General features: G+C 34.5%; 1 protein-coding gene and 2 long non-coding RNA genes across 3 annotated transcripts; 2 read left to right on the top strand and 1 right to left on the bottom strand.

Annotated features, from left to right (window-relative positions):
• The first annotated feature begins 1,705 nt into the window (after window positions 1-1,705).
• LOC120332480 (membrane-associated progesterone receptor component 1-like) lies at window positions 1,706-7,317 on the top strand. The gene is made up of 4 exons (XM_039399730.2): window positions 1,706-1,922; window positions 2,925-3,093; window positions 3,628-3,783; window positions 4,837-7,317. Exons 1-4 carry the CDS (start codon window positions 1,779-1,781, stop codon window positions 4,935-4,937), a joined length of 570 nt encoding a protein of 189 aa, XP_039255664.2. The 5' UTR covers window positions 1,706-1,778; the 3' UTR covers window positions 4,938-7,317.
• Window positions 7,318-10,115: 2,798 nt separating this feature from the next.
• Window positions 10,116-10,930, top strand: LOC144431431 (uncharacterized). Its single transcript, XR_013479999.1, has 2 exons — window positions 10,116-10,363; window positions 10,621-10,930. It is a non-coding gene; the product is annotated as an uncharacterized LOC144431431 (long non-coding RNA).
• Window positions 10,931-12,450: 1,520 nt separating this feature from the next.
• LOC144431196 (uncharacterized) lies at window positions 12,451-13,799 on the bottom strand. The gene is made up of 3 exons (XR_013479866.1): window positions 13,586-13,799; window positions 12,979-13,050; window positions 12,451-12,890 (listed from the first exon to the last, which is right to left on the bottom strand). It is a non-coding gene; the product is annotated as an uncharacterized LOC144431196 (long non-coding RNA).
• Window positions 13,800-14,113: the final 314 nt, after the last annotated feature.

The following is a 14,113-nucleotide window of genomic DNA, read 5'->3' as shown; positions in this document are numbered from 1 at the left end:
TGCAGCTTTTGATTTTGCTACTTAAATTTCTAAATTCTAACCGCTTGGGCCCCTTTGCGCTGTGGGCCCCCCGCGACCGCGGGGGTTGCGGGAGTGGATGCTACGCCACTGCTCACTTTGCTATATCGTCAACTGGGAAAAGTTTAATGACCCAGTAATTGCTGCGTACAAGATCCCTACACGGCAAAAAAAAAATCAGTTATTAATATATGTACACTAACTCATGCAAAATCCAGATCCATCTCTAATGTGGAAGTCAATAAGAGTTAGCGGCTCGTGAATGGAAGAAGAAAAAGCCGGATCACGTCAATCCAATGGGTATATATACAGTACATGGTCACAAGTCAAACAATTCCAAAGGCAACAGGGCTGAGATCAATTTTTTCCAATAAACGTATTTGTCAATTCGTTAGTAATATGGGCGAATGTAATCTATGGCTTTGCAACTATTCATGCGTCTAGCATAAATCCAAGTGAATGCGTAAACCTATTCAAATGCTATATTTATGATTAGAAATCATGTGGGACTTCCGTCCTTTTCATATCATGTTTCAGTGCACACACGGTGAATTTCATCTCAGAATTCAATGGGTTATTTAAAATACTAAAATTTATTTACCCTGCATTATGTCAAAGGTGAGAGATGCAAGGAAACCGGAATGCTACCGGTACTGCTGTAAAATTAAAAAAAATCCAATACAGTACTAATTCGGCGGAGATCCATTCGCGACAAAGTTAATCGACATTCGCCAAATTTAGCTCTGAATATCCTTACGACCTTATGCTGACGCACCGTTAACGCTAACGCTTCACATCATGATCATGATCTTGGCGATGTTTCATGCTTGAGCTGGGTTGCTGTTTTTGTTTCTTGTTTAATAAAAATCTTCCCGAAATTGCTGTAATACCGTATGATTGTATGGATATTATTTAAACTTGTACAAAACTAAGCACGAAGTACCGTACCTTAACTTTAACAGATTCATAACTCCCTGACTTCTGTAATAGGTACATTTCTGCATTTAGTCGCGTGACGTCGGGACGTTTTGTCAGTGCTGTAGAACTGTACGGTACTGGTATCCTACTTCTGTACTTATTAGCATGATGAATTATAAACGTATACCGTACTGTACAATTTCAATAACTGAATTAGATAGAATTTTCATATTTAGATATTAGCTTTTAGACGCCAGGAGTCCTACAGTCCTAAGATAGTGCATATTCAGATATTATGATTTTCTCCATTTCAGAAAATCAAGAAACTAACCTACATGGTAACGTAGGCCTATTTATTTCCAGATTTCTCCTTCCAAGTTCCAGATATGGGTTTATGTCTGTATTTAAAGATTTGGTGTTTTATATTTCATACGAAGTTCATCACAAAGCGTTTAGACTTCTTGACATTTTCAGTCTGACAGTTTACAGGTTTACGGTTCAATAGAGCATTTAGTTATGCTTGTATGACGTGGTCCATTTAACAAACTAACCTTTTCACTATAAGAATAGCGGTCTACCAGCTATAGCCTGTAAAGTTGTAAATACTTTATTGAGTAAAGCTTTGTTGAATTGTACCAAGTCTCTGTCTGCCATGTCACTATCTTCATTCTTCAGAATATTATTCAGTTATTAGTTAGTCTGTATTTTTCAATATTGTCGCTGTTTTGCAATTATTTTTAATAAATAATAAGAACCATGATTTGTCATATTTAATGTTATTTATTACAGTGATATTGAAGGTTCTAACTTTTACTACAAACCTTACTTAACTGCCAACGATAATGGACTCAAATGCTGATATACCCAAATCGGAAGATGTTTCTGGCGGATTTCTCGTCAATATCTTTACGAATCCTCTCAATCTATTTCTACTATCCATTTGTGCCTACTTGCTGTACAAAATCAAGAAATCGAACGACGAAGAGGTAATATCTGTATTTTGAATGACAATAAAAAGTCGTAATACCATTAGAAAAATACCATCACAATATCACCAGCTGAGAGTTTAATTAAAGTCTTGGAAACCAAAAAGATTCAAGTTATAAAATTCTTGCCTATGCAGATTGAGAAATGCATCACGGAACAAATAAGACTTTTATATTACCGGTATTTCTCAAAACTACAAAAAATTAGAAAATCATTCAAATTACTGTTTATTCGCAACTTACATGCATTTCCAAAACAAACTTTTTGTATAGGCCTATTCATTGACTTTGAATTGTCCTTTGTTGAAGACAGCCCAATTTATACAAACAGTATTCAAATTGTGTCATAATCATCTTTGGCCAATTCTCAATATTCTGACAAAAATTCTAGGCTCAAAAGATATTGTCTATGAAAATCTGTCATAATAATACACTTAATTTGGTACTCCTGTAGTGTGTGTAGTGTTAGGCTATAATTTTATCCCGATTTTCCTTATTATACTTCCATTACGAGTTCATGGACTGCCTGTTTTAGCCAAGTGAATATACCCCTGCCCATAGGATTCAGTCCGTTGAACACAACTTGATGTAAAGTAGGCGAACAAAATTAGTCACCTCCATATTGGAACACATACTTCTGGGGTAGATTTCTTTGTAGATATTTAGTTAATAGATTTATACATGCTTGGCGGTTGGTGCCTCATGATTAGCATTTGGAAGATACTTGGCATTGGACTTCAGATCTTGTTGGGGATAGATATTTGCGAGAAAATTGTTGGGTAGAATTGCCGTAGGGTGATTCACATAGCCGTTGGGCAGTTAGGGCTTCCTCCACCACCAATCCATCCACCTGAAAGAAGTAACTGGTTAAATATTTTCATATCCGATACAGATTGAGAGGACTCGTTCCCACATATGATTGAGTCATCTAGTCTGCTTTCTCTCTACCGCTCCCATCTTACTATATAATATTAAAATCTTTATCATGATTCTCTTTCACAGGATGAACAACACGAGCCAGTCGACACCGGTCTTCCTCCAATGAAAAAAAGAGATTTGACTGTTGCCCAGCTGAGTGAATATGATGGAGTGAAAAATGAAAGAATTCTTATTGCTGTCAATGGGAAGGTTTTTGATGTTACCAATCGTGGGAAAAACTTTTATGGGCCAGGTAAAATGATTGCTTGTTAACTTCTGTTATTGCAAGTATTTTATATGTTATGGACTTGACTTTGTTGATGTATCATATTTTATAAGCCTTTTCAGTAATTGGATTTCCAAAATGAAATTTGAGTAAAAATGTGTCCTTTTGCGCCATAGAAGTATTTTGTTACTCTTATTATCAATGTGATGAATTAATGTTTTGCATCAGAGATTTCAGGTGATTTTAAAATATCAGAAGAATATATATATTTCTGTAATATGAGAATGGTGTTCGCTAGAAATATTATAACATTGCTACATTTTTTTCACTCATTAATCATCATCTTTAAAGCATTTAATTGCTTTTCCTTCCAAATTGGCTATACAAGTTTATCGCGTGTATGCAAATTACGTGATTGATCTGATAATTGATATATATTGCTTAGTTTTTTGTGTCTGAAGTTAAGTATTGATTACATTTTTTGAAATGAATAAATAAGTTACAGCTCTTCAAGGTAGAATTTTCATTCGATTCTAATAAGTAAGTTCTCAATCGTTCTAGGTGGTGCATATGGAATATTTGCTGGACATGACGCATCTCGTGGATTAGCTCAATTCAGGTTGGATAAAGATGTAATAAAAGATGAATATGATGATTTAGCTGATCTCGGCAGTGCTGACTTAGAAAGTGTTAGAGAATGGGAGATGCAATTTTTGGGTAGGTTTTGCACTCGTACTACATTTTCTCCATATTTTCGATAATTTCAAACATGATCATAGGCTAAATAAGAGGTTAGTTTATGACTTCAGCCGCTGAGTTGATTGTCCTACAAATGGAGAAACTGCTGACCGAAATTTATTGGCCACTTTTAACTCCATAAATTTTCATTGCCATTCATTCCAAGTGCAGTATGTAAGATTTTTGTTAAGTCATCTTATGTTTTCCCAAGGAATGTTTATTCACTATCATGCTAACCTATATTTGCTTTAGTAACTGGGGCAAACTGACCACATAATGAAAATTTGCTTAGCCAGCATTTGCGCACAGTCTGCAATCTTCAATAATTTTTCAATGTAACATTTATAAAAAACGCAAAAATGAATATTATAAGTATTTTTATGAACTGTTTTTAGTTGCATCAATAGATATGTTAAAAATTTAGATTTGTTTCAGGTTTAAATGTGATTTGCAGTGAAGATTTACAGTTATGTCAAATGTTAAATCAGTGCTATACCCATTTAAAAATATTGATATACGATTCACAATTTCTGTGGATGATTAGTGATTACTGATATTTCCAATGTAATTAAATCAAAATAAACTCAAATTATTTGAGCAAAAAACATCCTGAAAATTATATCGATAGAGAATTTTACCTGAGTTTTCTTGTTACAATACACTGCTCACGCCTAAAAGTTGGGCAAATGACATTGTATATGTATAACGTATTCTGTAAAATATCCATAATATCGGTTTTTCGTGTCTGTTCCTGTAAGCATTAAAATAATATTATCTATTACAGCAGCGGTTACCAAGCGATTTTATTTGAAGGCAGCAATTTTTTTGTGTAAGTGCGTCGTGAGTTTTTTTCCTGATAATTTGAAGCTGCACAGACAAATGTTTGGGAACCGCTGTTTTACAGTATAAATATGTGCACTGATATTGAAAAATATGGCTGGTTATTTTTTCTTTGAATTTGGATAAATGTATTTATTTCACCATTTTGCACATGACTTTGTATGTTTGTACAAGTTTACTTGTTTAATTTAGAAAAATATGAGTTTGTTGGAAAACTACTCAAAGACGGAGAGGAACCGACGGATTATTCAGACGAAGAGGACACAGCAGAAGAAAAAAACAAGGATGATTGAAGAACACCCTTTTGAACAAGTCGAGTCGTTAATTGTATTTTAATTGTACAAATTAAAACTAAGAGAGAGCACTCTGGGGAAATATATTAGAAGGTCACTCATCACTAGGATTGGTTGTGTGATAATTTAAACCCAATGCATTTTGAAAGTCTTCAGAAAGACAACGAATTATAAATGAGCAAAGGAAAGTTGTAATCAAAATGCCTACTGAAAAAATATTTTCTTCTAAAAGGTCAGATAACAAATCCTTGCTGCAATACAATTTTCTAAAGGCTACCCCAAACAATCCCCAGTACTAATCACTTCTTATCTCTTTCCCCTGATTTGTCATAAAATGACATAAAATAATATGTGGCAAAGCTGGTAAATATTTAATATTATTGTCCATGTCAACATTATTGTAATCTTGAAAACAACCGTGATGTGTAATTGTTCTAGATAGCTATGTATCGGTTCTCGTATAATTACGTTAGTCGCCATTATGCCAGGCTGAAGTGTTTTTGTGCCTCATTTAGGTACTCCCGTAGTATGTGTACCAGGTTAAGGTTAGGCCATAATTTTATTCCGATTTTCCTTATTTTGGTTCTATTAGGAGTTCGGGGACTGTCTGTGTTAGCCAAGTGAATATACCCCCTGCCCCCCATAGGTTTCAATCCCATTACACAACTTGATGTAAAGTTATCTCCATATTGGTACACACACTTCTGGAGCGTCCTCATTTATGATATAGGAGGCCTAATTAGAATTTAGTGCTCTTTTTTTTGATTATGCTCATACAATCAACATAAATATTGAATCTACCATATCCATATCCTATCGAAGAAGTATAAAAATTATGGTTATCACACAAATGTGAGAGTTTTATTAACTATACTGATACACACATTGTCCTGCTTGCCATGTTTGTCAGGAGGAAAAATTGACAAGATCAGGGGATGCTGCTACTTTGACAATAATAGAGTTGCTGATTGCCATTTCCTCCTGTAACTTTGAGCACCACAATGGCGGCTGTAACTTCCTTTGAAATAACGTTTCTGGTGTTTCCATGAGCAATTTATCATGACAAAATATTCCAAACTATATCCAGGTTTGCAATATTTACAGGATTTTTACTACATAAAACATATTTGGATGATTTTTGATTTTCCAATTTCAATTTGCTGTGAGCTGCGTACAGTCATCAGGCTATTCTTGTTTAAATTGGTGACACTTCAATTAATGTAGTGATGCTAAATTTAAGATACTCCCGTAGTATATGTACCAGGTTAGGCCATAATTTTATTCCGGTTTTCTTTAAGCTTTCCGAATAAACTCAGAATATTTTAGTTCTGTTACGAGTTTGAGGACTGTCTGTGTTAGCCAAGTGAATATACCCCCTGCCCATCCCTTTAAACAACTTGATGTAAAATAGCCAAAGAAAATTAGTTACCTCCATATTGGTACACACACTTCTGGATCACCAAATTTATTGGGTTGTGTTATTAGTTTCCTATTTATTATCTCTGCCATAAATGTTGCTATTATATCGTTTATTATTGTTAGTTTCAGATTAATTATTGTTTTGTGTATCTTGCTGGATTCTTCAAGTGTGTATCAGATAATTATATTCCCAGTTATTTACTACCATTTCAGTTGAATACCACGAGAAAGTGTGTATTTTGTTCGGAGATATTTTTTCGTTATTATTGCCTGGATTCAACATTTTTTAAATATATCTTGTTAGCTATTCCTATGATTTCAATGTAATAAATATCGCATTGATATCATTAACAAAGGATAAAATGGAGGACCGTGTACTCCTTTGATTCAAAATGAGTTTCGAAGTTTTATTCGTTATAACATTTAGTCGGCTAATATTTACTTTTCAATCTCTATTTTCTTTCAAGTCATGCATGGTGAAGGGGATAATTTTCTGATTATTTAATATACTGAATTCCAACTGCCTGATTATTGACATGACCAAAGCTTCGCTTATATATAATGGATGCCTGATTTTTATCATACTCTGACAACGTGCATGCAACACTGTTGTTCATTGTGTGACTGTTTTTGGTTCAACTCCAAAGATGCAGTGACTCAATTTCAAAAAATTGTAAGTGCTAAACCAACTATTCTTTTGAACCATGGGAGCATTTTCTAGTATTTTGATGACTAATATGACTCAAATGCATGATTTCTAACCTAAAATTTATACTGTACACTTTCTGTTAATTCCCATCCAGAAGTACGACCTTCTGGGTTAAAATCGTATATTGAAAATTACAATAATGGAAATATTACCCAACATTTTTTTTTTCATTTTCCGTTGTTTAATGATTAAGTTAAAAAGAATTGTTGTGGTTTTTGTGAATTGATTCAACAGATTTTAAAAATATCAAAAGTTCTCTTTGTGGCAGGTTAGAACTATCAGATAGAATTCTATATTTATCTGAGAGGGAAGGCTTAGTACGGGCAGCGTACCGGTAAGTTTATTTCCATAATTAGCATAAAGGTGATGCATGAATGATAAAAACGAAAATAAAAAAAGTTTTAGGGAGCTCATCAGATTCGGCTTTATCAATTCTTTCTTTATATCTTGGCCGTGATAGCGTGGAATATCACACCCCACCCATGCCCCAGAAAAATTCTTCCCATACCATATTATAGCAAAATTTCGGATGTTTATTTTGCGAGTGTTTTGGAGAGTTGACACCTGCAAACCGATTCACTGCTCAAAGCCATTTATTTTACTATTGTTACGTCATCGTTGACTTTTTGCTTATGGGTCATTGTTACACAAATAAACAAAGTTTGGACACGAAGTGGACATAGCGATTGTTTTGCATTGTATGCTGGCACTCTTCTTATTGTTATTATTCTTCGTCAGCATCATTACAAAATCGCTTTTCTCTTCGAATACTGGAACAATTGCTTTGAAATTTTCAGTGGTTAAAGTTTTTTTCTCCAGAAGGCTATTACTTTTATTTATTTCAAATATTTCTGTGAGAATTTTGTTTGCTAAAACGTCACCGAACGTTCTGCGGAAACATGACACGTTCCATCGAACGTCGGCTTACCGGTGATGCTAAAGGTACGGTAAACCGTGCTGCATCGCTTGGTGTGAATATATTTGTAGACTGTGGTATATGCTGTTATAATACCGTGATAAATCGAATTAGTTGGTTTTGCAAAGAAGAAGCGCCTGGCAGATACGGTACTGCGGTAAGTTAACGTACCACAGTGAAATTGACTCATTCCTTTCGCGATTTTACTATTGCAGTAATGTAGGGTTTCTTGCAAATTTAGCCTAACCTATTTATTAATTTTAATAAAAGCAAATTGAATTGAGTTTTTATATGCCAGAGAAGAACCGTTCCACGATCGAATAGCAGGCCTACATGCATGCAGCAACAGGTACGGTACTGCAGTTGGCTACTGGCAAGGTACCGTACGGCAGGGGTCCGCAACTACTTTTCAGCGCGATCCAAAAAAAATTTTCCAATTTATCGCGACCCAAGCATTTGGTAAACATCTAATTAGTTATTGATTTTGAGACTATTATTGACACTAGCAATTTTCTACAAAATTATATGGAACTTATCACATAAAATCGTGAATAATAGCATTTATTATGACTAATGCGAATTATTAGCTTTGTGTTTTGAACACAACAACATATAAATTCGACGTTCAATTTGGGAGACAGCAACTGGAAGATCTTCTTCTACTTTTAGCTCTGATCTGTATTGGTTTTTTAGGTATAAAAACGCAGAAAAGGTCTTTTCACATAAGTAGGTAGTTCCGAATGATAACAGATCATTCATTACAGCAGCTGATAACTCCGGATATTCCTTTGCAACTGAAATCCAAAATTCAGCCAAACTTCTTTTGCCATCAAATGCGATCACTTGACAAGTCATCCAATGCTTCAATCAAATCTGATGATAGATGTTGTATATTTGATACTGTGAAACGTGATAATATCCAGTCGTGGTGTTGTGTTTTCGGGAAAATATTTATTGAAGCACTTCGAAAGATCATGAAGATGACTGATTATGGACTGTTTCACAACGTTTTGACTGAACTCGTTTTCTTCGAGAAAATCGTTCAGCTCCGTAAACATATCCATTCTTCCATTTTCGACTCGGGTAGTCCAGTGTTGAATTTTCTTGTTGAAAGCGTCGATCTTGTTATTCGCTTAGATATTTTGTCATTGTTTTCTTTTCGCTTGACAATCCTTTTTCTAATCGGCGGAAATAATGTATTGGTTTGTCAATGAATTTTCAATGCTCTGCTGCAAGATGGCGTTTTAGTTTCACTGCTTTCAGGCTCTTGTAGGCAAGAACATCGGAACAAACAACACATTGAGGACGTGACTCATCATTTATAAGAACACACGTGAAACCAAGCTTTATAAATTCTTCGCTGTACTTCCGCTTATAAAGATGGTTTGAGTATTTCTATCCGATGAGGGTGAGAAGATGAGTCCTTTGTCGGGCGTTGATCCCCACTGCTTGAAGACGCAAAGATGTTTGAAGGTGCATGCGGTGTTCTGTTCTCACTTAATTTCTCCTTTGTATCTTCCGCTCTCGCCTTTTTTTTGGAGTATTCTTCAGTAACCAGTTTGTCAACATTATTTGTGACTAAAACTACCTTTGAAATTTTTAACCCCTCTAAATTTTGAATTTAATCAAGGATGCCTTACAATAACAAATGTAACAGCACCCTAACTAATTAATTTTTAATGGAAAAATCTCATCATCTGTCTTTATCAAGCAATTCCACACGGCTACTGCTAACCTCGTATTGCTACCAAACAACACAATTTTCTACGTAGTAGAATAATACCAATTAATAATAACAATGCAAACAACTACGTAATGAATGTTTCCCCGACTTTCGATCCCAGCGAAGTTTTTCCGCTTTATACTCTTCCATTGCAAAATTATTGGTACTGATTTCAAGAATGGTTTTGTGAGTTGGCGCCTATATAAACCGGTTTATATGTTTCAAACTATCATTTTAATTCGATACATTCAACAACCTTACATTTAAATGTGCCGTATGGAAGTTTGGCTTAGTCTATCCAATGACATTAAACAACATGATAGGCAACTCTGACGTCACTCCATAAGACTACAGGCAAAACATTGTATTTCATGATACGCTCCAATGCACATATTTCTTGTCGCCTTTCGCGTCCGTTTTCCGCTCGCTTTTGCTACTCGGCGTCTTTTTTACGTGTAGTACCTGCCTTTTTGCGTCTGTAACGAAACAAAATAATCTCTATATCTAAGAAGTTTTGCTTACTTGGAAAGCTGGAATAACAGGCAAGCTGTAAAGAGCAATTCTGGACATCATAGACTTTTTTTTTATTAGAGAAGATTACAAACGCGATAGCGGAAAGATTTGTGTGGAACATTTTGCAGATAATGACAAAGTTCAAAGTTAGTAATTTTAATGTTTGCGCTTAATCATTGAAATTTCATTTAAAGAGGGTGTCATACAAAACTGTGCTGCGATACAATTCCATGACACAAAGTTTGCACCTATCGAACTTGCTTTTGTAGGTGAATTCATTAGACATATTACATATTCAGTTAATCGTAGGTAACATTGCTGGTACATAATGCATCGTAGATAGGTTTGTTTAAATTTAGGAATTTAGCTCATAGCCCACTAATTAATATTATCTTCTATGCAGGAGGTTGCAGGGCTGAATTCAACTTGCAGCCTTACCGATCACCTGACGATGCTCATTTAGTTTGGCTCGAGCAAGTCTTCTTGAAATGCTTGTGTGGATGGAAACTACCTATATTTTTTGCCTTCCTCCGATTTTAGACAAATTTATTCTGAGGGATTTCGCATATAATTCTCACTGATTGTTGGCTGTTTATAATTCCTATTGATTGTGAATTCTGATTATAACAATGAGTTGAAAATTTTTTTACCTAATTTGCTGGCACCTTTTTCTTGTCAATACTCCAAGCTGAGGTAATAAACATGACAATACATTTATGTCATCTGGAAGCAAAATATGCACACTAATTAATAGTTTGGCACATTGAGACAATACATCATGACAGAAAATACAAGTTAAAGATATGTATGACCATCACATGGTAATTAAAATTAATAAAAATTAATAGGGGCTGTGGAGTATGGAAAGTTCAAGACAAAGAAAAGAACAAATGTTCATAGCTCATGAACTCTCAATTTTGCCTCCATTGCTTTGTGAAGGCCAATATATTTCGAGTGGCTGAATTGGTTTACCTTTATGATAGCAACGATTTTGTATTTAATATAGCGAGATTATTTCAATTTAATTGAAGTGATATAATTTCCCAAAGCAATGCTTGAATCGTCTAGAATAGATCAGTGGTGTCAAACTCATGGGTTTTCGAGAGCCGCATTGCATTTTGAAAATTGTAAAAAGAGCCGCAAACAGTTTTTGATAATGTATACTCAAAAGATATTTTGAAGATAGTTTTAGTTTGTGACATATATTGTGATGCAACTAAACAGTTGGATTAAGTTTTATTATTTTCTTCAATTTCAAATGCAATTACATATTAATATTTGCATTCCACTATTATTGCAACATTTGCAAGTTACAGTATTTATTATAAAAAATCGTAAAATTCTATGTACAACCATCAAAATCATTTTTGAACAAGCTTTGAATAAGGAAAGAATAATACATACACTAAAAATAACTTAATCTAAATATATGAACCTAAAATTAACAAAAATACTACAGTATAAACTCAATGTTTTAATAATTACATTTGTCCTGGCGTTTGGCATCTTTTTTGTGTCACCAGCATACTAAGGCCAGTCTGAAATGATTTTATAGTACCAACTCTAACTAACGAGGCCACATGATCATGGGTTTATCTGGATCTTTACGAATGTTTAATTAATTCCAGTAATGCAAAAAAGTTACTTTTATCATTTCATGTATAGATCAGTAAAAAAACAAATGACAGATTTTTTCGCACTACATTGCGTGGCATAGGATTGCTTGAATTATTATTGATATTGATTTTTAGTAACTAAGTTGTTGTATAATTATATTAATATACAAACACACGGAGATTTTCTGTTCGAAGTTGGTCTTCGAATTTGTCATATTGACTGCTGAGCTTATTGTGTTTTTTGATTGTATTGATGGAAATATGACAAATTAAACAATGTGCTTCAGAATTTTGTGAAGAGCAGAAATGTTACAACTCCCATTTTCTTCGAAAATGCCACCTTCTTCATGTACTTTGCGTTTAATTTAATTACTCAAGTGTTTTATTCAAGTATTCTTTTGCTAGCTTGATGTGTATTCTTAATTGGGTCAAAATGTGGGCAAAAAAAATTAATATTCCAAATCTACTTTCAGTAAATTGTTTTCTGTGTGAATAATCAATTTCACTTTAGAAGGTTTGAAAAATCTATTACATTTAGATAAAAAAAAAAACTTCCAAAATACTATTACTATGTTAAGCGTTCGAGGGCCGCACTGGAAGTTCTCTGGGGCCGCGAGTTTGAGATCCCTGGTCTAGATTGAAGTTGTTCAAAAAATATATGATAGTATTTTATCATGAATGATGATTATACCCCTTCCGGAATTTCTTCTATAGTACTACCAAAAGTTGATGAACCAAATATAACACAGGTGCAGTGAGGTACCCGTAATCCTCATTTCCAAAGCTGTTTTAAGTATGTCTGGCGTGTTTTGTGCCTTTTTACAAATAAGACCGCTTATGCAATCTTACGCTTTGGAATTTTTAGTTATTTTCCTCAAGCCCTGCAGGATGTGGGGGCCATACACAACTCAACCGGAGGGTCAAATGCCTTTGCATGCCTCCATAGGTTGTTTTTCTATTGCAAATTTCTATTTTCAATTGCATTATATTTCTTGGAATCACACTGTCACTGATATGTCGCCAGACTTCTGATATCTCCCCGTCTGCTATAGTTGTCCTGTGAACAAATAATAGGAAATTGAGATTAGACGAATAGTTGAAAGTTTTGCTTTATGTCGGCTTTATTTCTTGATTGATATACTTACTATTTCTGCTATTGCCTCTTGTGCTGCAAGAGTCTCACAATGCTTAGACAGGTTTGTCCACAACTTTCACATCTGAAGAAAGAGAGGAGATTTATTAATTTTCGTTAAGAATAAATAAAGCAGTCTATATGATTCAGAATGGAAAAGCTAATAAATCCAATATCTCATGTTTTATTTAAAAAATATTTTACTGAATTTGGTATATAAACCAACTAATAAAAGGGTTTAGTCAGAAAATTACAAGCATTCGTGGCTCCAAATACTTGAGAAATCAGACTATACAATATAGACCGGTATGAGTGAAATGTTAGGTGAACTTGTTAACACTTTGATTCAATACGCAAATAAAAGTGAATGTGTAATAGTATGTTACAATGAGCAGCAATCAACAATGAGTATATATCCTCACTGATTAAAAAAATCTAACTGGAGGTGCATGAACTATTTGAAACCATAAGGGGTAGGTAAATATGTAATTTCGGCAAATGGGCAACTACGTACCGTACTGAATTAATAACTCCGTAGTATTTGACAAAGGCTGGCTTTCCCACATGTACTTAACAGTGCGATGCCCGGGTGTGATATACAACAATAGTATTCACCTTACCTTTTACCGATTTCTTTTTACCCCAACTTTCAAAAATATCATTAAAATCGACAACAACTGTCAAAGCAGGCACGAACACCATTCGTGCTACGCCTTGAAAGCAGCACACATCCGCTCGTTTTCGTCTCGTCAAGTATGTGCATTGGAGCGTGCTATCGAATACGATCTTCGGACAAAAATGCCGGAGTTGCGCATCATGTTGTTTAATGTCATTGGTCTATCACAGCTATTTCTAGATTAATTTTTGATTACTGCATTTAAAACTTTGACAAAGCAAATGGATTATTAAGTTATTTGATTAAGAATTATATTTACCAAAACACCGCTAAAAACTAACAGGCCCGCGAAAAACGCCAAAACGAGGTAATATTCACAACCACGAAAGACTGTCTGAATGGCAAAAGTATCTGAGCGCTTCTGAAACGTTTATTGTTACGTCAAATCTTGCACTTATGCTGATTGGCCAATGTTACGGCAGTAAATGAGGAAGTGTATACTCGGGGAAATATCCATACTGGACCAATTGCT

Source organism: Styela clava, chromosome 13 (genome assembly GCF_964204865.1).
Source record: "Styela clava chromosome 13, kaStyClav1.hap1.2, whole genome shotgun sequence".
NCBI lineage: Eukaryota > Metazoa > Chordata > Ascidiacea > Stolidobranchia > Styelidae > Styela > Styela clava.
The sequence above is the reverse complement of the archived record's forward strand: the minus strand, read 5'-3'. Positions and strand labels throughout refer to the sequence as shown.

Coding starts and splice junctions, on each gene's coding strand:
- LOC120332480 (XM_039399730.2), top strand. CDS start 1,779: ATGGACTCAAATGCTGATATACCCAAATCGGAAGATGTTTCTGGCGGA. Junction 3,094..3,627: donor GAAAAACTTTTATGGGCCAG/GTAAAATGATTG, acceptor CAATCGTTCTAG/GTGGTGCATATGGAATATTT. Junction 3,784..4,836: donor ATGGGAGATGCAATTTTTGG/GTAGGTTTTGCA, acceptor TGTTTAATTTAG/AAAAATATGAGTTTGTTGGA.